This window comes from Eptesicus fuscus, chromosome 5 (assembly GCF_027574615.1).
Source record: "Eptesicus fuscus isolate TK198812 chromosome 5, DD_ASM_mEF_20220401, whole genome shotgun sequence".
Lineage (NCBI taxonomy): Eukaryota > Metazoa > Chordata > Mammalia > Chiroptera > Vespertilionidae > Eptesicus > Eptesicus fuscus.
Window position 1 is genome coordinate 47,426,346 of NC_072477.1, and position 26,507 is coordinate 47,452,852.

At 46.5% G+C, this 26,507-nt stretch overlaps 1 protein-coding gene across 1 annotated transcript in view; it reads right to left on the reverse strand.

Annotated features, from left to right (window-relative positions):
- TLN2 (talin 2) overlaps positions 1-26,507 on the reverse strand; it is a 425,370-nt gene that overhangs the window by 68,870 nt on the left and 329,993 nt on the right. The window contains exons 33-42 of the mRNA XM_008139166.3: positions 23,402-23,495; positions 21,422-21,511; positions 19,161-19,283; positions 17,951-18,094; positions 16,187-16,348; positions 9,451-9,591; positions 8,836-9,017; positions 7,653-7,785; positions 5,302-5,403; positions 2,375-2,545 (exon numbers count right to left, since the gene is read on the reverse strand). Coding sequence (XP_008137388.2) covers positions 2,375-2,545; positions 5,302-5,403; positions 7,653-7,785; positions 8,836-9,017; positions 9,451-9,591; positions 16,187-16,348; positions 17,951-18,094; positions 19,161-19,283; positions 21,422-21,511; positions 23,402-23,495 — 1,342 coding nt within the window. The remainder of the gene's footprint in view (positions 1-2,374; positions 2,546-5,301; positions 5,404-7,652; positions 7,786-8,835; positions 9,018-9,450; positions 9,592-16,186; positions 16,349-17,950; positions 18,095-19,160; positions 19,284-21,421; positions 21,512-23,401; positions 23,496-26,507) is intronic.

Genomic DNA, 26,507 nt, shown 5'->3' on the forward strand with positions numbered 1-26,507 from the left:
GAAACAAAGAAATGAAGTAATTTGCTAGCAAGAGACAGAGCTGGGATTTGAATCCAATTATGTCAGAAACCAGAGCCAGTGCCATTTTTCACCAAATCCAAGCTACTGATAACTATTTAACCACATTTTCTCTGCAAACAGAGACATACATATAACATATAACATATAACATGTAACACAGACATATACATACACACACATCACCTAACACATAGTAAGTATTTGTCCAAAGACTGGCTCCTGAGGTAATTACGTCTATGCATCGGGCCTCTTAGGAAAGGGCCTAAAAACCAACTTGAAGTGTCCTAGGCATCCTTTGTGACAAACCTGCCAGGGTTTGCAGACAAAGCACAGGCTGAATGACATCACTGAGGGGACAGACATAAACACCTGTCTTGTCTTTACTCATCTTAGCTCATCATCCAATGCTTCAGGTCATTAACTGGAAAGTATTCTACTCTGGCCCCCAGCCATTTCTAAGCAGATGTCATTGCGAAGCTTACAGTGCTGACTATAAATGCTCTCAAACGAGAGGTTCCCTGGTATAAGTGAAATTCCATGAGTTCTGAACTTGCAGTCCAAGCTGATGTGCTAATGATCTTAAAGATCCAGAACACTCCTGGTGTGAATTATTCTGCTGAGAATGAACTCTCCAGGTAGAAGTGGAGAGGCATGGCAGCAAACAGTCCTGGATAAAAGACAACCCAGAACTGGGTCTTGAAGGTGAGTCCTGGCTCCTGCAGTTTGGGGAGGCTGCAAAGGGGGTTGGCCCGGCTCTAGGGCACCTACCACTCACTAATCCCCCACAATCAAAAGGGTGTTCTTTTTGCTCTAGCCCGCGGCTTCAGCAACTGGACTTATTTTTCCAGAACGCTCAGAACAACATGAGGGCAGTGGCTGACTCTTAATATTTTTATCTTATTTTTAAAAAATGTATTTTTATTGATTTCAGAAAGGATGGGATAGGGAGAGAGATATAGAAACATCAATGATGAGAGAGAATCATTGACCAGCTGCCTCCTGCACTCCTGCAACCCAGGCATGTGCCCTGACTGGGAATCGAACTATGACCTCCTGGTTCATAGGCTGACCCTCAGCCACTGAGCCACGCTGGCCAGGAAAGACTCTTAATATTTTTAGCATTCCCAGAATTTGGTTCTTAATAGGTGCCAGATAAAGCACAGGGCCTAAAATGAATGAAAAACTGAATAAAGACTAAGACATTATTCATGCATCTACCAGAATGGTGTTCCTAAGCTATGAAGGGGCTGTGTCATTCCCTGCTGCTCACCACAAAGCCCCACTCCGCAGAGTGGAGGAGGAAGGCTGTCACAACACAGCCCAGTCTACCCTCCCACCCAGTTGCCCCACACTCTGCATGCCCCACCGTGTCAGATTGCACGCTATTTCCTAAAGCCATCAGAATTCTTTTACAACCCCATCCAGGCCGTTGCATATACGCCTCCCTCCTTTGAACACTCCCTCCCTCAGATGTGCCCGGGAATTTCCTTTTTTGAGACCAACCAGCCCCATGTCCCCACTTTCCTACAATCGTCCCTGCCCTCTCTCTAGCCTTTGTTTTGGGCAGAGCCGGCCTGTTATCCTCAGGGCACAGGCTCAGTCCGGACGCTGCCTCCACCTCTCCTGACCTCGGACACCTTACCTCAGCACTCTCCGTCTCCCTTTCCATATGAATGGGAACCTTCCTACTTCATAGAACATTTATGAATAAATAAGATGAGGATATAAGATGTAATAGGTGACAGTGGGCATTCAATCACTGTTAGCTCTGATTACTATTTTACAAGTCTCTCTCTTTTTCAAAAATTTTATTTTTCTATTGATTCCAAAGAGAGGAAGGAAGCGTGGGGGGGGGGGGGGGTTGAAGAGAAGGAAAGAGAGAGAGGTTCCACTTGCAAATGAGTAAGGGAGATTTTCATATTACACTACTGCCTCTGAGGCAAAAGCAACACATGCCATGGGTGACCTCAAACCAGGGTTCGCACTGAACCTGAGTGCCAGGAATGGAAACAACATCCACTGGAGAACAACAGAGCCTTGCTCTGTGGAAGCTGGTGTCAGCACTGAGCAGGCGCTGGCGGTATTACAGTTATTCCTGTAGGAACCGCATAATACGACTTTCTTTCCCAGGGACGCTGCCTACACAACTTATAAATATGCATTAAACATGTATAGTTCTTGTTTTTCCTCTTAAAGATCCCCTGGAAGGCCAATAGAAGATTACTTCCCACCTCTGAGTGGGAAGTCAAATGCCACCAACTAGGAACTGGAGGTGTTTTCCCCGGAAAGATGCAATGCAGAGGAACACAATGGCTTCTCCGTGGCCCGGAGTCCCCGGAACCCTGATCTGTACCTTGGGGTTCCCTCCACCTTCTTTGGCTGCGTACAGCATCTGCAGGGCAGACTCTGCGAGCGTTTTGGTCTGGTCCAGCACTGTCATCTGCTGCTGATGGTCCAGAATCTTGGAGGCGACACCAACCGCTGCTAAGATCAAGGGCTCAAAGTAGCTTGCCAGCTGCGTCACCTTTCAAGACAAAAGGGCCACAGATGCATCATGTAAATACATGTGTCTCCTTTCGGGGCCCCACTGGTGGGGCGGGGGCTGGGACAGGGATGGGATGACTCACAGGGAGAGGCAGATCTGCTGAGCTTTAGTGTTTTTTTTTTCTTCTAGTATGCAATCCAGTATCATTAATTATAGTCACCATGTTATACTCAGATCCTCAGATCTTATTCGTTCATTGCTCAGTTTTATTTTTGAAAGCACTTGTTGATCACAGACTCTTGCTCGGGTTTTCCTTCCTCTGGGAGCTCTCTGTCTCTCATCATAGCAGGAGTGCTAGGAAATCCTTTCTGAGATCCAGAGTTAGGGGTGAGAATTTTACCAATTTTAATTTAAATTTCACACTGAGCAGGGGCTGGTAGGTATTACAGGTATTCCTGTACACACAAGCAAAAAAGCATTGGAAAGAACCAAAGACCAAGAAGGAAGGGGCAGGGGAGCAGGGCATGAGAAAAGACAGAGAGGAAAGGCACATGGATGTTTTCAGGACGCCAATCCAACTGCCCTCTGCCCTGCGCATTTAGACCAAACTGTGGATTTGGAATAAAAGCAAAAACGATTTCACATCACCCGAGATCAGTGGTTGGCAAACTGCGGCTCTTTGGCCCCTTGAGTGTGGCTCTTCCACAAAATACCACGGCCTGGGCGAGTCTATTTTGAAGAACTGGCGTTAGAAGAAGTCTAAGTTTAAAAATTTGGCTCTCAAAAGAAATTTCAATCGTTGTACTGTTGATATTTGGCTCTGTTGACTAATGAGTTTGCCGACCACTGCCCTAGATGTTCTGTTTATGATCAGCGGAAGGTTTCTGAAGGGATGTGCTTTTCCCTGTATTTACGGAGCTAACAACTTCTGTTCTTGAGAGACATGACAGGACAGGAAACATCTCACCTGGACCAGCACAGAAGTCAAAATAACAGAGAATTTTGAGTGCTTAGTACATGATGTTGATCCCCTCGGCCTAAGGTGGCAGAGATGGTTGAATGGTGGTCCCAGAGCAAAGACCTCTTGGGAAAGGGGTCTTTGTAGATATACTTAAGGATCTTAAGATGAGATCCTGGGTTACTCAAGTGGGCCCTAAGTCTGGTAACAACTATCCTTGTAAGAGACAATGAGGAAAGACAAACAGAAGAGGAGGGGGCAGTGTGACCACAGAAGCAAAAGTGGCATGATACAGTCAAGGAATGCCAGGGAATGCAAGGGCCACCAGGAGCAGGAAGAGGCAAAGAACTGGCCTCGTCTGGACTTCTGGCCTCCAGAACTGTGAGAGATCAAATCTCTGTGGTTTCAAGCCACCCAGTGTGCAGTAACTTGGAAACTCATACAGGTGACGCCAAAGCTGCCCTGGGGCTCCACCTGAGTGCTGTCACGAAGCATTGGAACCAGGTGGGTACAACTCAGTCCACGGCTCCTCTGGACCGATGGCCCCTGCGCTGCCTTTGTCCAGACTCCCTCTTAGAAAGTCAGATGGGCCACAGATGCATCATGAAAATACCAAAGGGCCAAGAGTAAAATGTGTAACTCAAGTGAGGCAAATAGATGATGCTTTTGATGCCAGCCATGGACCAGGGAATTAACCTTCCTTACTAACAGATCGGCAGAGACAGGATGTTGCCCTAGAAGTCTAAAAATATTTTCTGATGAAATTCCTGCTGGAATAAAATATAACTGCCGAGTCTGGCTTCTCTGCCACGTGGTTTCCCCTCGGCATGCACACAGGTGGCGGCTCCTGCCTCGGGGTGGTCCCTTCACCTCGCAAACCCCTGCCCACAGGTGGATGAGCCCCTCTCTTACTATCAAGGAACTCCACTGAGAAATAAGACTTGCCACACTGGAAAAGGTAGAGAGACTGACCATTTTAAATCTCAAAAACCTCTCCTTACAACACCAGCAGCAAGCTTACTCGGCTCTTAAACTGTCCTGTAATTTAAAAAAGCAAGAATATTGATTTCCTAAAATCGATACCCACGGATACGGTTCTGGCTCCTGGATTTCTGATGTGTGCGTCGATACCGATAGTTGCACTGATGAATGCGAGGAAGCCCGTAGGTTGTTAAAAATCCAATTTCTGCCCTCTGTCTGCTGAGGCACGGGCTGCTCGACGAGCCAACTATCCTTGAAGGATGTGCAAAATGAACTCCAAACAGGCCAAGCAGGATTCACCACTTACAGCAACGCAGGTGGGAGGGCCCTCAGAGGTGGCCACGAAAGGAGGCTGGAGTTGTCCAGAGTGAAGTGTGCACGTTTGCTTTGCTTTCTCAGGTGTGAAAACAGACACTATGGTTGCGGCCATGGAGGAACAATGTACCCCAACACTCATGAGAATGTGGCCGGCCAGCCAGGGACAAAAGGTGGGTGGCAGACACCAGGCCAGGAATGTCCACTTCCGTTCTGGTTTATCTCAGCCAAGGTCAAGAGCCACAGGTGACTATAAATGCCTCATGGGCTGAAAAGTCTGACCACAGCCAGAATCATTTCCCTGCAGTTTTGGCCAACTCCAGGTGAAAACGGACCCCAAAGGGGGAATTTTTGGAGACGATGCCGCCGAGAGGGAGGTTGAGGGCTATTTCCTGCCGTTTAAGACAGCACGGACCCAGGCACAATAGCTGGCACCAGGATTTTGGGAACAAAAACAAATCAATACTCCCCCCCCCCCCCCCCCCCCCCGCCACCTCTCTCTCATGAGCATTCCCAGCAGGCTCCCCTGGGTGCGCATTACCTTATGTCCGAGCTGAGCTGCTTCTCCCCGAGCCGCTGTGGCGATGGGATCAATAAGGTGCCCGATTTCCTGGACCACTGAAGTCAGCTGCTCCTGCAGGGCCTGAGAGGAGAGAGAGCTGTCAAGGTCACCCCACAGCGGTTCCTCCCCATGGCACCGATTTAGAAAGGCCCGTGTGAATGACAAGGGAGGCCACAAGAAATGGACCTCGAAATGCCTGGGCGTGCCATCAAGCTGCTGCTCTACCTCCCCTTCCCAGGCGCCCTTAGCTCCTCTGGGCTTAGGAACCCCCTCTCCTAGGAACCCCCTCTCCAAGCAGCACCGTGAGTGACATAGGCAGGCCTGCGGAACACTGTTCCTACAGGCGTCTCACTCCCACCAGCCGCAGTGACGACGGATGCCACTGGTGCCTTTACACTGGGTTATTCCGCATAATTACTGGAAATGTGGATGAGCCATGGCTTTCTCAGAAGAGAAGACAAGTTTGTCCACACGGAGAGAGCTAACAGTGGGGTCTGAGGGACCACCCAGGTCGTTGTGCCCTCAAGGGGGTAGGAGAGAGGAGGGTGATGTAAACATGACACCACCTCTCTGAAGCAGGACTATTTCTCAAAGGCCGCACTGTGCAAATGCCAGGGCAGATGCCCACCGAGCACACAGCTCAGGCTTTCAGTTCACTGAAGTTGGTGATGTGGACACAGTAACTGAAAATGGCATTCTTGAGGCATTTCTTCTCCGGTTGGAGAGAGGGTTGAATCTCTCCATCCCAGAGAATTGAACTCATGCTGGAAAAAGACAGGGCAAGCTATCTAGGTGATGCTGGAGTGCGAGGGGGAGGGGGATTCAAAGGTGGAGATTGCTAGCTGGTAGCGGGAGAGATCAGGTCCTTCTGTAGGAATCTTCACAGGAACTTTGCTGGATAGAGTCAGGGTTTAATCCATTATAACACTGGAGGGTTTATGTTTGCACACACCAGCATGGAATGGGTGCAACTCATGGCCAGGTAACTGTGTCCTGCTCCTCGGAAATGAGACTCAGTGCTTTCCCACTGAACATGCTGCATGCGGGCTGGGAGCTCTGGGCAGAGTGCAGTCAATGAGGGGAGCAGCCCTCCATGCAAACTTGAAAACAAAATCGTGGGGGGAAAAAGAAAAAGAAATGGAGGAGAGAAAGCTCCAAATTTTCCAACGTTTATTTAGCTAATTATTTATCTTCTCACTTATGTGACTATGGTCAAGAGTGCAAGAATATTCCGACAACGTTGTCTTGCTAAAGAAAACATGGTGTAAGCAGGGAGCGCAGGCAGCTACAGGGGAGGATGTTCTTCCCCGGGAGGAAGACGGAGGATGTGCATGGCGGGATGGGAAAAGGGTGGGGCCTGAGGGGGCTTCTGAGGGACTGGTCCCCTTTGTTTCTTGGTCAGGATGCTGGTTAAAGGTGTGCTGAGCTGGTGATGATCCATGTGGCTGCACACTTATACCTTTCTGTATGCATATTCTACTTGAATTAGCACATTAACAATACTTCTAACATTCTGCGCAGAATGAGAACGCTCATTCCTTCTTTCTTTTCTTGGAATCGGGGGCGGTCACGTGAAGCTGAGGTGAAACAGCTCTAGTAATAAAATGAGCAACATCATCTCTGGGCCCACTCATTGAAGACAGGGGCCAAAGTGCCTTGTTGATGAATTCAGTGGCAGTCAGAGAAACATCAGTAATGAGACCATACATATGTATTAAGCACCTAATGAGTGGCAGGCACATTCAACAAAGAGGAAGAAGTATTACTCAGAGGTCTTTGGACAGGTAATAGAAAAAAACCTCCAAGGATCAAAGTAAGAAAATTTAATTCTCAACTTTGGAAAATTGGCAAGAAAAAGTAAAGTGGCTCTGAAATAATAACAGAATGTAAGAGGTCCCCAGATATTAGATATCGGGTAACATAGGGAAGACTCTCTTATCTCTGAATGCACCGAATGTACACGATTTAAAGTGCACTGATGAAATATGACGAGAGAAATGTTCACAGTGTACTGCTCAGGTCTGCTCTGCTGATGTGTTACACTGAATACGATAACTCCACCTTACTGACATATTCTTACCTGACTTTAATTTTTCTTCAAACTTCAGGCCACCTTTGAGCCCCCAGAGAACCCCCATTCTCCACTCAGCTTTTGCCCTACCCCATCCAATATCTCCCAGGTTGGTTCCACAGGGGAAGGTGGTTCAATGATGAAACTCGACCATCACAAACATGTTGGCGCTATTCTCCCATCCCCCAAAGCCTGATACTGAGATTCTTCAGCACTTCCAGAGGCTTCTGAGCCAGCCCCCGAGCCCCCGTGTACCTACCTCCACAGAGATATCGTCCCTTGTGGCCAAACTCTGGCTGACCGCTGCCAGGGAGGCCTGCTCGATGTCCCGGATGCACCGGTTGATGCCATCGATGGAGTAGTCACATTCCCTCTGTCCAGGGGCCTTGTCCCTGGAAGGGACAGAGGAAATTAAACACAGGCTCCTTGGGGGGTCAAGTCCCACAACCCACTCCTGTGTTGGTGAGCCGGAGCCCCTCTCCATTCTCTGCCCCACTCGATCGCTTAATTTAAGGAGCCAATCCCAGACACTCGCTTGGCAATGCCTTCCTGCATAGCCCACGCATTTCTTAATGTAACACTGGTGCTACCCCTACTTATTTCTGGTGAGCAGGCTATGGTGCTGCCCTCCATCTCAGGCAGATGCCAGGCAACTGCAAATGAAACAATGTGGACTTGGATTATCCTTTCCCTGGCTTAAGCACAGAACCTTACTTAAAGAGAAAAAAAAAAAAAATCAGTACTATTTCCAGTGCAACCATATTATGCTCTCTATATTGCATAATACTATTCACAAAGTCCTGGGTTAGGGTAGAAATGAAAATATTTAGTGGACTTTTCTTTGCAAGGCAAAGAGCTAAGCTTCAAAAGTAATTGAAAAACGAAATATAACTAACACAAGGGATGCATTCCATGATGTGAGATATTAACTTTGGTCCATTTTAGAAATGGTATATCTACTCAGGGGATATTTTTTCAGGCTCCTACTATCACCAAGGAGGTCAGAGATGCCCAGAGTTACTGTGAGACCTAGAATATTCTTTTTGTCTTATTAGCAAAACAGGGTGCTCTCCGCCTAAGCTCTCAGGAACAGACGATGAGGTGCAGTGGTTAGAGCCATCAGGCTGGGGATGACCGTGGGAATGTTACCTAAATCCTTTCTGCCTCAATGATCTCATTGGTAAAATGGAGACAAATGGCAGTATCTACCTTACAAGGTTGTTGTGATAATTAAATGAGATAATATAGGTTAAATGCTTGGAACAGTATCTGACATAAATTAGCTATTATTATTGTGACCAGTGCTATTACTGATCTCAAAGAGAGAAAGAAAAAGATGATGACAGTCAACCACATTGCTATTAAATACAAATCCTGATAGGCTATTTCCTCCTGCTCTGTTCAGATGCAGGTCCCTAGTGATTTCTGGAGGCGAAACTAACCTGATAGATGTGATGAGACTCTTGATGGAGTCAGACACAGTGTGGGAATGTCCGGCTAGCACAGACCAGGTGGGTGGGTCTTTGGGGTTGATGGCCAGTGAGCGTGCAGTGCGGATGAGGTATGATGAGCTCTCCAGCATGGTCTTGGCTGAGACCAGGATCGGTTCCTGTGCCTGAGAGCCCTGGGACCAAACAGCAGAGGGTCAAGAACAGGCTGTATAGAGTGAATGGTCCTGTTCTTTACCAATTCATCACCTTTGCCCTTTGGAAGGAGACACAGAGGGTAGGGAACCAGGGAGGCTGGCTCACACAGGGCCTTGGTGGTGAGAACGTGGGTCCACGTTCGCTCCTTAAATATAATTTCTGCGGGCGACACATACCAAGAATCAGCCCCAAACCTATGCACAGAGATCATTCCCAACATGTAGAGCTAAGGCATTACGTCTTAAGAGATGTGCAGACATTGAGTTTCGTTAACTCTGTGCACCATCAACAATAACAATGCCTTACGCTGACAGAGAGAAACTTTGGAATTCTTCACTGTTTGTGCTCATTTAGTGCCACACAAAACCAGCCGAAGATGCCGACATTACCTTTGCTGCAAAGACTCCCTACCTCGGAGCTGATCTGGGCGGGAATGCTGACAAACTCAGGGTTGGATGCGAATGCGGTCAGGTTCTCCACGGCTTCGATCAAGGGGGCGGTGGCAATGCGGCACTTATTGCGGTTGTCTTCAGAGAAATCCCCGTCCAGGGCCTGATGGGAGGCAACACGGAGACTTGACCCCACTGAGAGGCACAGTTATTCCTGGGCCCCGGTAATCACCTCCCAGCGAAAGAAGGTGGCTTACGAGATGTGGGAATACAAAATGTTTGGTGAGCTCATGAATAACAAATAAGAACTAATTAGAGAGATCGCTACCAGCAAGCAGAGGGGGCTCAGTTAGTGAGGATAAATAAAGCTGAATGTGTGGCTCATGGGACAGCTGACCTCACAGGACATCACCTCCCACTCACACACAGCAGAAATGAATTCAAATAACGCCCTGCCCGTCACTCCCAGACCCTGCAGCTCAACCCTTTCCCTCCCCACTTTTGACACTATAACCCGTGGGTTCTTCCCCTCCATTCTCTCTCCAATTAAGTCTGTTCCCTCCCAAACTATAAAAATACTTTACATTGTGCAGCACTTTCAACCCTTTCTAAGTTTTACCTCGGTGTCCCTGACTGGCTGATGGAGGTAGGGCTTGCATAGCAGCCATTCTGAAACGAGCAGAACAGAATCCATTGGGAAGGAATAGACTAGAACTACCCCCAACATATGGACAAATCTCATAAACATATTTAGTTAAGGAGGCCAGACACAAAAGGTACCTACTGTATGATTCCATTTGTGCAAGGTACAGTAACAGGTGAAGCTAATTTAGGGTGTTGAACCAGGAAGGATTGAAGGCACACCAAGGGGACCCTGGGGGCTGGCCATGTCCTGTGTTTTTTTAAAATATATTTTTATTGATTTCAGAGAGGAAGAGAGAGAGAGAGAAACATCAATGATGAGAGAGAATCATTGATTGGCTGCCTCCTGCACGCCTGCCCCTGGGGACTGAGCCCATAACCCTGGGCATGTGCCCTTGGCCGGAATCGAACCTAGGACCCTCTGGTCCGCAGGCTGATGCTCTATCCACTAAGCCAAAAAGGTTAGGGCCCATGTCCTGTGTTTTAATCTGGCTGTAGTTACCCAGGTGTGCTCAGTGTGAGAAAGCTCACTGGGCTCTACACACATGATTTGTGCTTTCTGTCTATGTATCTTATGCTTCAGTAGCATTTTCTTTTTAAAATCAGCAGCAGGTAACACAACGGCATTGAATGGTCAGTGACATTGCTGATTGATGACCCGGATGGATGAGAATCAGGAATGCGGCCTGTGGTCCACGCCACACAAAAGGTTAACACTGGGTTCAAGGCCCCGCAACCCAACTCCACCTGTTTAAGAAGAAGACTGTTGGAACCAAGAGCCTGTGACCCAGCGATAGCACCCCTGCCTCCCAGCGAACGGCGGCATCTGAGAAGGCAGCTATGTTTGTAGGAGAATGTAAATTTTCTCATTAAACAACCAATTAAACTTTTAATTGAACTGTTATGAGCAATATAAACGCCAATTCAGACAATTAGTGAACAAAAACCAGAGGCACCAGCATCAAGAAACCACGGGATTTGAGATGAGTGCGTCTCTATTTTTCATGAATGCAGGAGTAGGCAGGCACAGCCAGCTTAAAGGCTAGTTCTGAATAACAACTACATTCTAACCAAGCCTTGGCAGCTTGGGACAATAATTACACATCTGCCAAGCTAATGTTTTCAGGGGAATTCCCGAGAACCTGGCTCATTTACCATCTTTGCTAAAACTGTGCATGGCTTGCCTCAGTTCAAGCCCTTCCCCACCAGACAAGCACTGACCTCTACCTTAACCACCGACTCTGCCATTTTTCGGGGCCCAGTGGACACCCGACATGCCTGCTACTTCTTGCTCACAGATGTGGCCTCAGTTCTAACTGCCACTCGTGAACTCAGTGAACACCGACGCGGCGCCTGTTAGCACCACTGTGCCGGGCGCTGGCAACGCAGAACTGACCCTGGAGCTCTAATCTTGTTGCACTGACTCCTTGAGGTGAGGCTCCAGCAGGCTTCAGAGCAATTGGGAATACAGTGGGAGACAGGGCAGGTGCCACATGGCAGGAGCCTGGCTGGAGTGGCCCTGGCGCAGGAAAACCAGGGGAGCAGGCGGGTGGCGGGAGAGGACTTTGGTGTCAAAGGAACTCAGGTGGCCAATGGCCAATCACACCCCCTCCGGGTGGGATGACATGGCTTCTAGCTGAACCGAAGATGACAGGCCTCCCCTTGTGCTGCTCACTCCTGCTTCTTACCTCCCCACACTCTTCCCACCCCCTGTACAACCTTCCACAACCCTCTGGGCCTATGTGGAAGGCAGGTATCTGACTGAGTCACCAACCCGCAGTTAAACTTACTGAAAATGAAAAGATGATTACCCAAGGGAAATACTGAGAAATGGTTTTTAATTGTGCAGTTTCATAAACTGCACCAATAAGATGAAGGAAGAATTTTGTTTTTGAGCATGGGCCCTAACGTCACATATAATGCAGCACATCAGGACAAGACCTTGACTAACGTGGAGTAGAACAACAGCTACGTCACCTGCTTTTTTTCATTTTCAAAAAGGAAAATCTATCCTATAAAATAAAAGGCTAATGTGCAAATTGACTGAATGGCAGAACGACCAGTCGCTATGATGCACACTGATCACCATGGAGCAGAAGCTCAATGCAAGAGCTGCCCCCTGGTGGTCAGTGCGCTCCCACAGGGAGAGTGCCGCTCAGCCAGAAGCCAGGCTCACAGCTGGTGAGTGCAGTGGAGGTGGCGGGAGCCTCTCCTGCCTCCACGGCAGCGCTAAGGATGTCCAATTGCCAGCTTAGGCCTGCTCCCCGTGAGGAGAGGGCCTAAGCCAGCAGTCAGACATCCCCCAAGGGCTCCCAGACTGCGAGAGGGCACAGGTTGGGCTGAGGGACACCCCCAGTGCATGAATTTCGTGCAGGCCTCTAGTTTCATACAAAGGAAGCACTTGTCACCAGAAAGGATAGCTCACAAAGATACTATTTCACTGTGAGTGCTGCTCCCACCCTGGGGATGGCTCAGCCACCTAAGGGAGCTGCATACTCAGGCCTGCCCACTGGAGAAACTGCAAGCAGGCACAGCAGCTTTCACGGAGACGTTCCCTGTCACAGACGGTCAGTGTACCAGCCGTAACAATGAAAGGGTGACTTCACTTTAGGCCGCACAGGGACAGGGCGCTCTCGGCCCTGGACCAGCTCCTCTGGACGCTCTCCCTCGGCAGAACCTCACAGGGAGCTGGGAGAAACGCCGTCTGCAGGTGTGCCGGGTCACAGGTTCAAGGCTGTGGGGGTCAGGAGAAACCTTACAGATCATTTAACCCCAACTCTCCAAGGTTCCAGATGACAAAACCAACACCCAGGAATGTGACATGCTAAGCCAAGGTCCTGCCTCAAACCAGAACCCACGACCCCTGGCTGCCTTCTCTCCTACTGACCTTAGACAAAGGCGACAAGAATAAGGAGTCAGAGAAGCCCAAGAGCTTTGGTTTCTCCTTTTTTTTTTTTTTCTTTTTTCTTTTTCTGAAGACGCCTACTTTACCAATCTAAACAGAAGGATGACCAAAACAGCCGAGTCAAACTGATGAATGACAACTGGATGTGGCTGGTGTCTGTGGTACCTAGAAACACTTCATCACAAAACCCTGAGCTTCAACTCCACCGTGAGGGGCAAGGCCACACTCCAACGTCTCAGGAAAACAAAAGCTGTTGTTGCACAGTTTCTACTTGGCACCCAAACCCGAGCGACTGCACATTTAAAATAACATTCCATTCCACACATCCGATTCGAGAGATAGGCAGGCAACATTGTATGTGGGGACCAGTAGAAAGACAGCAACCATAGCTAGGGGTCTGTGTGCTTCTACCCTGCCCTGGCAGGAAGTGGGGTGAAGATATTTACACTTCCTAAGTCATGCTCTGGCATTTTAAAGAATGCCATTCATGGAGGTTTAAGATTCCTAGAAGCAGGAATCCCTTAGCTTCCCCTCCTTTTTGGGGGGACTGTAAGGGTGTGGCAGCTGGGATTTAGGCCTGGGCACATCCTCATGGTTAAAAGAAAAGAAAAGAAAAAAAAAGCACCAGGGAGCATAAAACTTAGAGCAAAAGACAGCTCTGAGGGCAGCTGCTTTAAGCATTCATTTGTTTTACTACTTGACAGGATTCTTAACCATCCCTTAAAACAGGACTCTATTCAGTATATGGTATTAGTGAGCTACAGTGAAATGAGCCTTTATCATTTTCCTATTAGTAAGTTAAAATAAAGTGTATGGTACCCAGCAAATCCCGCCACCCAATGGGAATGGAAAGACAAGCACATTTCGGCAAGTTGAGGGGCAAAGGTTCATTTCTGTTGCCTTGGCATTGCTACCCATTCCCGGGGTGCTCCGGGGAGGTAAGGCCTTCGTCTTCTACACAGGACATCACCCTGCATCCCTTCTCTGATGTTCTGCACAGGCCTATCTTTCAGGCCGTCACACAAGGGCATCTGCTGCAGGGAACTGCAAAGAGGTTTTGACACTGTGAGGAGAATCTGAAAAGAAGATGAGATCTTAACAGGGATAGGAAGGATTTAAAGCCAAGGAGGAGGCAGAGAAGAAAGGTTTCCAGGAATTTCTAAAGAATTCTTTCCTTTTTTTTTTTTTTAACTTCCTTGATCCATCTATAAATAGCCTATTTTTTAATGATCAGAAAATGGCCAACTTTAACTGAAATAAAATTACAAGCATCCTAGCCTGTTTAGCTCAGTGGTTGGAGCGTCAGCCCGTGGACTGAAGGGTAGCAGGTTTGATTCCGGTTAAGGACATGTACCTCGGTTGCAGGCTCGATGCCCGGCTCCAGTCGGGGAGCATGTGCAGGAGGCAACCAATTGATGTGTCTCTCTCACATTGATGTTTCTCTCTGTCTCTCCCACTCTCTTTCACTCTCTCTAAAAATCAATGGGAAAACCTATCCTAGGGTGAGAATTAACAACAACAAAGAAATAAGAATACAAGCAACTAACCATGGTGTCGCTACTTTCAATTCTCTTGCTGTCTTTCCACCCCCACCTCCCCCACACTTGCACATGCGCACTGTAGACACATCGAAGTATTTCTTCCCAGGGTGGCGAGACGAATAGGCTTCTCCACAAAGAAGATGTGCACATGATCCCCAGGGTGAGAGCGGAAGGGAGAGTGGGAAGAGCAGGGCATCTGGTTTGCTTACTGGCTGGGTCCCCTTGGGGAAGTCACTTAACCTCCCTGTTGCCACAGGGTCCTGTCTGTGAAATGGGAATCAGCACAGGGTGGCTGTGTGGACCGAATGAGTAATAGACACAGAGCACTTGGAACAGGCTTCACACGCGCTAAACATTTAAAAATGTAAGCTGTATTAGTTGCTAATACCATGGACTATGACGGTAATTAAGGTGGGCCGCCCACAGGATCCTAGGGGCACTGGCTTTAATGTTTTCATTTTCAACCTATATTATTGTCTTCAAATAGGCAGGTTTCTTGTTTTTGTTTGAAAGACTCCATTTAAACAGCTAAGAAATTACTGACTAGGGCACCTGCCCAGGCTCTGGCCCACAAGCTGCCAGCTGCTGCTGGGCTGTGTGTTCTCTCTTTGCTTCTGCTTGGCTCAGCCTGTCGACTAATGTCTCCAAGTGAACACACTGGCTTTGTGTAGTGAAAGGGAAAAGAGGGGTCGAGTGCCCTACCCTCTGGAGAGAGATAGTGGGGAAAGTCCCATTACTCCAGGACTTGCCCAGCAACAAAGCAGACTCCTACCTCAATGAACGTGAACATCCTTAAATAAAGAGTTAACCCTCCAATGCCTCTCCCTCCTGCACATCCTGGTTTACACAGAACTGGTAGCTGGCTTCCCACAACAATCTCCTATGGCGGTTGGAGGGGGCGCTGGGCTCTTTGCCTGGGGTCTACTGTCCAGGCTGTGGCTGTTTCCCCACAGGGCCGGCTGCCTCCTGCCTGCTTGGTCCCTGCTTAGGGCAGACTGGGTTTGTGGTCTTATCACCTACCTACAAATGCTACATTCCGGCCACTGCAACTGCCTCCTCACCATGCCCCTGCCCCAACCTATCCATGGCCTTTCACACAAACATGAACTTGTTATAAACACAGGATGGTCTGTTTCAAAACTTTGATGTCCCTTTTAAACATTTAATTAGCTATAAAGAGTACATATCATAGGATAGATTAAATTGATTTTTTTTTAGATTAAAGTGATTTTCTCACAATTTCCCATTCCCGTCTCCCTCCACATGCTCCAGATCTGTAACAATGGTGGGACCCTACACCAGCCCCCTTAGAATGAACCCACAGGAGCAGTTTAAGTACACACAGGGTGCTTGCTACCCAAACACAGTGCCAAGGGATGCCCCATAGCCAACCCTTCCAGATTTCTGCCCCTAAGCTTCTCATGTACAGAATTTGGGGAGCCCCCCCGCCCCCCACTATCTGCAAGGTTAGGAGAGACCAAGGCTGTTGGTTTTCCATGATGAATATCTCCACTTGTAAGGGACTCATCCTCAGAGACTTAAATCATGCGACCAAATTAGAATTTAAACTTCACTAGACCTACGTCTCAGGAGAGCAGAGCGTAAACCCTGTCCTCTCCCCTCTGCAGCAGGTGTCGCTGGGATGATGAGGCCTCAGTCCAGCCACCTACCTTGATGGTCTTCACCAGGTTGGCGGTGCTGTTGGCGACTTCCTTGGCTGACTGGACAAAGTGCCTCTTGGCCACTGGGTTGGCTGTCTTGGACGAGGCGATGCGGCAGGCGTTGCATAAGGCCGAGGTGTGCTTGGCGACAATCGTGGCGGCTGACAGAACCTAGAAAGCATGGAGCTGGGTTGGGGGCACCCCGTGCCTCAGTGCAGAGGGGTCCAGTTCAGGAGTCCACCCTGGTCCCAAGCCCTGGATTCCTCTTCAACCCGCATGTCCAGGGCCTGTGTAATTACAACACATGTGTCTAGCTCTGCCACCCCCCAGTCATCCCAACGAAGGAGAGGGCAAGAATTATTCTGCAAGAGAGAAAAGGTGAAGAAAAGGAAAGGAGGTGCTGATGTAGGGGTGGGGGTGGGTTGGGCTCCAAACAGCCTTAAAGGAGTCAGCTGTCCTTTGGAAACCCCGGGGAGGAAGCGTTCGGCCCAGGGTCTACGCCAGCACTGCCTAACAGAAAAAGAGCATGAACCCCATATGTAATTTTCGAGCAGCCACGTTAAAATAAGTAGAGAAACAAGAGAAATTAATTTAAATAATATATTTTATTAAACTTGAAATATCCAAAATATTTCATTTCACCATGTAATCAATTTGATAATATTGAGATTTTACAGTCTTTTCTTATCATATCACGTCTTCAAAGTCCAGTGTGTATTTTATACCCATCAAAACTAGACAAACTACATTTCAAGTGCAGCTCGTGGCTAGCGCATTGGAGAGTCCAGGCCTAGATAAGTAAGACAGACATCAAGGTGCAGTAGCTCCTGCCTCATGTAGGCACCTTATTAAGTGGTCTGTCTCGGGGATCTTCTAGGCCCTACTCTCCCCTGCCTCCCAACACATACCCCACAAAACAAAACTGCTCTCCTGGATCCACCTGATCTACTTTGCTGAGGCTGGTGGGAACCCCTTTGCCCTTAACTGGAGGGTAAGGAATCTCAGGTGCACTGACGCCTTGCAAGCCCGCTCGGAGGCCTGCTTCAGGCCCAGGTCTTCCCTGTGCTGCTTCCTTCACTTGGGTCCTTCTCCTGCCTCAAGAATGCTCTTCCCAGAGTTCAGGATGAACATGCCACTCACAGGCTGCCTCTGATACCCCCGATTGGCCAGTTTCAGCACATACTGCTTTCATAAGTGAATGGGAGCCCATGCCCCTTAAGCATGGAATGTCACATACTGTCTAGTTCTCAAATGTCTGTGGCTCCTTTATGGGCTGTGGATTATGACCCAACTTTGAGACCTGGCTCAGCGCCACCATCTCTGTGATGTGATCCTCAGAAAATTCATCACACCTTCCTCTGTGCATTGCTGGCCCTGTCATCATAGCCCCATCACTGCACTTTCCAGACTTCATCCAACAGACTAAGCGCCAGGGTAATGGGGACTGGATCAGACTCAGGCTGACCCATGTTGAGCACAGAACATGCCCTCAGCGGATGTCCCTGAACTGAATGGAATCACGAGACTCCCGATGACTCTCATGCTGGTTGCTTTACCCCGACAGCCTTCCAGCATCCCATTTGAAAGCACCTACACATTCCCACTTTCACCTCATTTTGTGACATCCCCCCGAGTCACTATCCACAGTGCTGCACTGAGCTGGCTTTGCAAGCTCTGTAAGAACAGTATTCTTTACTCATTTCTCCCACTCCCCACAGCCCACCTACGGGAGCTTAAGGACTCACAGATCGCATAGCCTCGCCCCCGGGTTACCTGTGACGGGCTGCTGCCAGGGTCCACCAGGTTCTGGCATGCCATCTGGATAGCCTGGTTAGCCCTGGCGAACTGGATGGGGTCCACGAGGCCTTGGTGGCCTGCCTGGCTGTTCGGATCAGAGATGCCAACAAGGTATGCAGCCTGGAAAGGGGGAGGAAAACCACAGCTCAGGCTCTGGGCTCCCAGGTGAGCCTCTGGGGGACAACCATCTTGTAATGTACACGCAGCAGCCATGCTTAGGGGCCTCCTTAGTGCAAGTTTGCCAAGGTAACCAGAGTGATCAGGCCTTCGGGATGGATAGGTGAACGCCAGCTCGGGAACAAAGCTTCCTTGCTCTGAAGAAAGCCTCAAGAAACTCTTCTGTGGGCCATGAACAAGGACGGACCCAGACTGATTGTTTCTGGCAGCCACCTTATGACCATGAGGGAGGACACCCAGCCTCAGCATGAAGCTGACCCTCCTGCTGGCAGATGGGAGAGGCAGGAAAAAGTGGGCGCAGGCTGATGGCATGGAGCTGCTGAGTCAGCCAACTCTGGAGCATGCCCTTCGTGAGGGTTTCTTATCTTATTGTCTAATGCATCCATATTTTTTAGGCCACTATTTCCAATAGCAAATAAGAAGAATGAGTAAAATGGCTCAGGGGAAAAGGTAATATTTGGTCTCTAAGAGGACAAGAGGCTGGAAGATAAGGTCTTTTCTTTAAACCCTCTGGATGCATTAGACTAATAATGGAGAAAATGAATCTGTGAGCAGCAATTTTAAACTTAATTCATTTCCCCTGAGATTTGAGGGGTAGTCAGTTCCACCCCCCAAACTAGGGATGGTTTTCTTTGGTTTAGTAAAATCATCTAGGCTCAAAGCAATTGCCAAATAATAAATCCTTTAAGGTAAATGCTGACATTTTGAAACTTCGGTCACGTGAGCCCGATAATTATTGGAAATGCACAGGACAGTCGAAGAGCAAGAACATGCCTGATGGTGTCTCTGCATGACGGCATTGTTTTCTCCCTCTGATGCTAAAAGGATCATGACTAAGGTTTTTGCAATGCTAAAACCTCAGAGAGAATTTGAACTAAGCAATGCCTATTTCCCCCAAAAAACATCTCACCTGGAGCTCCCCTATGCCTCCCACAGGGATCTGGTACTCCCCTGGTCTGGCACAGGACACAGCCTGCACTGCAGGGGAGGGGACCAACCAGCCCCTTACCTGAGCTGCTGCCTCTGTCAGCCCACAGAGAGCCTTGGAAGCAATCCCCACACACTCCCCAAAAGCAGGAAGGTCCCCGGTCTTGGCATTCTGCGAAATCCCTGCCATCGACTCGCCCAGAACCTGCAAAACAAATAACCAGCAATATTCTCTGACCAGCATTCTTCAAACCATGGGGTAAAGGGAACTACACTTGCAACTTTAACATTCAAGGATTCTTAATTTACAATATTGGCCATTATTTCCCTTTATTTGCATTAATAAAGGATTCAAGACAATTATATTGTTTCTGTTCCATAAAGAGAATTGAATAATAAAAATATAAACCTTTCACCCAAAAGTTATCTATATCTCAAGAAGAAGCAGTAAATATACTCAGATCAATAAAGTAAAATCTATACAGGGCATCCCACGGGGGAATGGTCTGGACTGAGAACTCTAAATTCCCAGAATACAAAAATCAGACACATTCATTGAACTGTAGATGAAGTCATATCCAGAAAGCAGAAGACACACTCCTTCTGGTATTATCTTACTTGTTTACAGTAAAATTTAAATGTCTTTATGAAGTACAGAATATGATATGAATTATTAATATGAATACTAATAAGGTTTCCTAAATATTATATTTTCCCATATTTTGAAAATCATTGGTATATTTTCTTCAGAGGTCTTTAAAATAGCAGCAAAAAGGGATTTTAGTATTCAGAATCTGACCCAGAGAGGTCAAGCACCAGGCACAAGGTCACAGAGAAGGTCATGGGCAGAGGCAGGGCACCTGCCCCTTATCTGGTATTCTGTCTTCTGTGGGCCTCACCAGGCCCCCCCGAGGGCTGGTTCTACCTTCCAGGATAACAGATGTTGGAACAGAAGGCTGTTCAACACAACCCCTTGGAGAGGCAATGGGATTGCTAAGTCTAGAACGCAAGGCAGAGCTCTTCATTTGTCAATAAGCCGTCCTGGCTGGCTGAAAGAAAAAGAAACTCCCTAAAATTGTTTGGAGATAGAAAATAACCCAGCTTACTTAAGGACTTGCAAAGCACAGAAGTTAGAGGGTATTTTCAGATACACATTTTCCTCTTCCTAACTCTGCATCCTTCTTTGGCTCTAAGTACAGGAAAAATATGTATCCTCCCTTAGACAACCCGTCGTTCCATAAAGAATGCTGGACAGGACAAACCCTAGTCTTCGCCCAATGCAAGCAGGCTGTCCTGACACCACCAATAGAGATGTCTCCCTGAGGCTAATGTAAAGTGATGTCAACAAGCAAAGCCAGACTGCACTGCTCAGCACCCATTCATCTCACTCGCATTTCATTTTAACCAGATTCTGGCAGTCTCCAAAACACCGATATTATCATCATGGGTTTCTCAACCTTTTAAAAAGTATTACTACTCCTAACATTTTCCCCATAACTGCCACCCACATCAAATTAAATACTAAGAAATAAGATTTTGTTGAATAAGGTTAAGGTTGTGGGGTGGGGCACAAACTGTTGTATTATCTTAGATTTTTCTACCCGCATCCAAAAAACTCCCCACACAGTTTCACTCTCTTTGAGAATGACTGCCATGGATGGATGGCAAGAACACTAAAGAGGGGCTCATATAAGCCAGGTTCACTGAAGGGCTTTCCCCAAGAGTTCAATCCCAGGTAAAGAAATTACATGATTCGATTCACAGTAGGACCCATCTGTGATATGGTGTAAGCCAGTGATGGGCAACCTTTTGAGCTTGGTGTGTCAAACTTCGCCAAAAAACTGAGCATAACTCGGGTAATGTGTCACTTTGAGGAAAAAACTAACTCCAAGACTCTAGTCGCAACTGTTTCATCCTCAGGAGCAGCAAATGTTTCATCCTCGGCATGCGGCCGCGTGTCATCAGAAATGGCTACGCGTGTCAGTGCTGACACGTGTGTCATAGGTTCGCCATCACTGGTGTAAGCAGTGGCTCTCAAAGTGTGGCTCCTGCACCACATGGGCAGGACCTGGAAACGTGTCAAAAATGTACAATCTCAGCCCTACCTCTGATCTACTGAATCAGAAACTCAGGGGTGGGGCCTTGCATTCTGTGTTTAACAAGAAAGATCCCGAGATGATCCTGGTGTGTGGTCATGTTTAGAGAAGCACATGAGGCCAGGGCTACAGGAGAAGACATTATGAGACGTGCAGCAATACAGAGCAGCTACAGGCAGATGCACTGGAAGCACGTCTGAGCTCCTCCCACCCTGAGGAGGAATGTTAAGAGCACAGGCCGGCTTACCTTGGAGTTTTCCATCACACTCTCAATGCAGTCAAAGTAAGAGAGGTCACTAACAGGTTCATTAGGATTGTCCAGCATCCCCTTGACAGTCTACAGAAGGAGAACACAACTTAAAAAGCATGCACGTGTTACAGAACAAGAAAAATTCAACCCAACGTACCAGCAATCAACTTCCCTCCCTGTACAGGATTCTGGTCACGATCACTCACTAGGTAATTGAAAGGAATTTATACCAAAGTATCCATGACATCAGATTTCCGGCTAAAAACACAACATTGAATGGAGGGGTGGGTGTGTGCCGTGTGTGTCTCAGGTTATTACTGATGTAGAGGAGGATCTTATTTTCAATTTCGACAGAGAAGCAGAGTATCTACAGAGCAGGGAGAGTTTTTTCTTAAAGAAATCTGTAAGTTAATGCAAGGCACCGTATTTATGGTAAATTAGTACAATTTCTTTGCTAGAAAACTCCAAGGAGTTTAAATTTTAAGAACACACTCATTTCTTCATGATTAGTAGAGCCTGCAGTTTTCAGTTCTGGAACCTTTTAATGGTAGGCCTGAAAGAAGGTAACTCCCCCCAATGCTCAGTGGGATGGTTTGCTTCTTTTTATTTACATTGGAACACTATAGAAAATGCTCCCTCTTGCTTAGGTCCCCATCAAGGAACTGCATATAGGGATTGCCTCTTCTGTCTTTGTTTCCACTTCACTGAAAGTGATCCCTAGCTTTCATGTTATAATGACCTTTGAGGCTGGAAAGTCTGGAGATATAGCCATTCAATCTCCTCCCCGCTGAGAGAAACTGTGCACGAGGACCCAGCATCCTTTGGGGCACAGCCAACAGAAAGACAGGGTCATTTGAGTTGCAAAAGGTTGTGTGGCAGTCATGGTAGAAACTGCTGAGTTACTCAGTTAGAGATATGAGGGAAAGAGGGCGCATAACGGAGGTCATTTCATCGAAGAACCTCCTCTCACCCTTTGTACAATCAAAATTGTTTTAGTAACAGCAATTCTGAAATAGTCATAATTTTGGCAACCAAGGATACCATTAAGACATCCATTTGCACCTAGGCCAAAAGAATTCATTTAGATCAACAGCCTACATATTTATATTTGCAAACGTGAACAGACCAGAATTGAGAAATAATTCACCCAATGCAGGAAACACTCTCCACTGTTTTCAGAATGCCTCAGACCTTTACGAAGCCACTTTTCACTTCCAGCACTTCTGGCTGCACACAATGGCCTATTGCCATCGTCAGACTGAGCCTCAATCAAACCCCCAACTGGCATGGGAGGTATTCCCACCAGGCCAAATCCATGTTAATCATCCAGAAAACTCAATGTACTTTGGGTACAACCAACCCATAACTACTGAGACATCCATTTGGCTGTTTCAATCGAACCTAGATTGATTAAGACTGCTCTATATACAAGTAGGCATACTGTTGGGCATAAACCAATTTTAAATTAGAAATAAACCATAAGTATGAATATAAATGTAAAAGCACCCACGCTGTGTTCTACCCCATGGGCACCTTGGTCATATGGTAATGAGTACCACTTTTGGGTTTTGTTTTATGTGGTCCTTACATGTTACAAAATAAAATATATGGGGAAATCATTTTTACTCAGAAAGCACATCTATCTCAGCTTCTCTCAAATGCCTCAGAATAACCTCTCCCAAACTTTTCAGGTAGAGCTTGTTCATCTTCAACCTACACCCAATACCATAGGCCTCTTTCAGTTTGAAATAAAGAATCCTTTAACAAAATAACTCTCATCCTAGTGGGAAAAGGGGAAGCAGGGAGGATAATCCCACCAAATCTAATCTTTCTTCAGTTCTTCCCACGTGGATGGAACGTTGGCTTTGACAGTCTCCCAGGAAGATAAAAGACAACACAGAAGAGAAGGAACTGACCCCATGGGCAGAGGACAGACAGACACACTCTTGGATGCTCAGAGGCCTGTCCGGGACCCACCTCGAGCTCCCGCAGGGCATTGTCACACTCCTTCTGGCCGGGTGCTTGCTGGGTGCACAGTGTGATGAGTTGATTGATGCTCTCTGTCACAGCTCTGTGCCAGAACAGAAAATGTGGGGTGCTTTTGTTTGAAAAAATCAACAGTAATTTCTCCAAGGATACTTTGCAGGTTCATTAGAAATACAATGAATTCACTGTATAGCCTGGGGACCCCAGCAGAGCTCTACTACAAGGCTTTAAACAACCAGAAAAAAACCACTCCCAGGAAAGACAGAATGAGACCCCTTACCTTGCTTCCAATTAGTCATTTGATTTACCCGTAAATGGTACTGAAAGTTCTCTTAAGGCAATATGACCATCTTATAATATATTCATAAGAAAGAATTCACAACAATGTTGCAAATAGCAAAGATCATATTAACACTGATCACGAGGAGCCCCAAAAGAATAAGATTATCAGAACAAGGCTATTTTGGGTAGCCTTGGTGTAGTTTGGAATATCTTGTATATTTTTAGACACAGTGACATATAGTAGTAAACTCTGTCTATAATTTTTAAATCCCCACTTTCCATTAAATTCTATATAATTGACTAGTTCCTAGATGCTATCTCAAAATTAGCAACTTTTTTTGTTAATACTAATACTTGTATGACTGATTTTACATGTGTTTCTATTCTTCTTAGAACTTAAAAGGCAGCCCAGATTTTTTTTTTTTTCAAGGACTGGAAGTCAAATTATTCCAGCACCATTGGTTTAAAAGGCTATCCTTTCTCCATTGAATTGGTTTTGCAATTTTGTTGACAATCAATTGGCTATATTTGTGTATATTTACTTCTGGATTTTATTCTATACCACTGATTTATGTGTCTAACCCATCGCCAATACCACACCACTTTGATTACTATAGCTTTATACTAATTCTTAAAACTGAATACCTTTTTGGTCCTACTTGGTTTGGCTCAGTGGATAGAACGTCGGCCTGCAGAATGAAGGGTCTTAGGTTCGATTCCAGTTAAGGACACCTACCATGAGTGGCAGGCTCGATCCCTGGCCATGTGCAAAAGGCAACCAACCAATGTGTCTCTCTCACATTGATGTTTCTCTCTATCTCTCCCTCCTCCCTTCCACTCTCTCTAAAAATCAATGGAAAAATATCCTCAGGTGAGGATTAACAAAAATAAATAAACAAAACTGAATACCTTTTTGTTTAATAAATAAATAAACAGAGTTGAGCTCATTCCCTAAGGTGCTGCTGCGAGTAAGGAGCAGACACAGACGGAAACCCATGCCTATCTAACTCAAACTCTTTTCAGCCGGGTCATCACCGGTCCACACTTCCGGCAAGGCCTGGAACCTATTCACGGTTACTAACCACTGCTGCTGGCAGACAACTACAACAAAAAATAGGGCACATATTGCTGTTAATTATTAACACTGCCTAATATAAGAGATAGCTCATTTTATTAGTTAAATTCACTTTGCAGCTTCCCACAGAATATCAAATTAGATGGAAATGATGTTGGAATGTACAATGGTAATCAGCTTAATTATTTGATGAGGAGATATGCTTTGAATTTTAAAATTTAGCGAGGGTGAGGGGAAGAAGAAAATCACTCCTGAACTCAAGAAAGAACCCCCAACACAGATTTTTGCCACACTAACTCTAATGGTTTACGTATTTATTTGGGGAAAAGGGCATAATTACAGTGTCATTGGGAAGTACTGTGCGCTCCACGGTGCAAAGCAAAACAAGGCCCCCTGGGATGGCAGGGCAGTCCCCAGTTCCGACCACCTTGGAGGTGCACCCGTGAGTGCCCACTAGAGCGTCCCTCAGAGGGCCCCACACCACGTCCTGTGTGGCTGCCTTCAGGAGGCACTGAGTGGACAGGCTGATGATGCCAACCTGACAAAGGGAAGAGAGTGTCCTGAACTGTGATGACCTGATCATTTGGACAATATCACACAGCTTTCCATTTAACTTATTTCTTTCAGTGTTTCCTATTTATCTGCATTTTTAAAAAAACCTACCTTTTACGTGAAGATTTTCCACTTAAATACTAAGGATTTACAATTGATGAATCCAGAGACTATATCACTGTTCATTGTCTTATTCTTTTTAAACTATTTTGTAGACGTAAAAATTTTTTCAAGCAAAAACTTGGGAGTTAAAAAAACAACAACAAAACCAGTTTGTGGTTAGAAAAATCCATAAAAGTGCCTGCTCAACACTGCAGTCTGAACGAGCCACTTGGGTAACAGTGATCCATGACTGAAGAGCATGATTTAAGTATCATTTATCCCCATCACTCAGTTTAGCTTCTGGATTACAGCGCCAAATCGTCAACTAGGTGGCCCAGAGGCAAATGGTTATATAGATGTGACAATGAAAAATAATATTGTTATGTTTCAAACTACAGCAGTTATTTACAAGAGCAAAAGATTAGAGGCAACACAAATATACCATGATAAAGGATTGACTAAATAAATGTATTGTTCACAACAGAATCCGGGGTGCCCATTGAAAGTCATAATGTATAGGGTGGGGCAAAAATAGGTTTGCAGTTGTGAGTAAGCAAAACAGAGTTTATTTTGTATTATTATTTAATTATTGTATTCTTTTTCATATGAACAACTATAAACCTACTTTTGCCCCAAACGGCATAATAGCATAATTCTAATGCCATAAAAGAATATTCATGACACACAATTAAGTAAAGTAAAATTTACAAAACAGTTTGAGCCCACAACTGCAAATATATAAAAATGTTTACAGTGATTTTACATTATTTTGAAAATATTTTTTTACTGATTTCAGAGAGGAAGGGAGAGGAAGAGAGAGATAGAAACATCAATGATGAGAGAGAATCCTTGATTGGCTGCCTCTTGCACTCCCCCTTCTGGGGATCGAGCCCAAAACCCCAGGCATGTGCCCTTGACCGGAATCGAACCTGGGACTCTTTGGTCTGCAGGCCAACACTCTATCCACTGAGCCAAACCAGCTAGGGGTTTACATTTTTATTTTAAAATTTCAGTAAATCTACTAAAAAGTTATGAATCAACCAACTTATATTATCAATAAAAATTTGGCCTAAATTAGCAGTATCT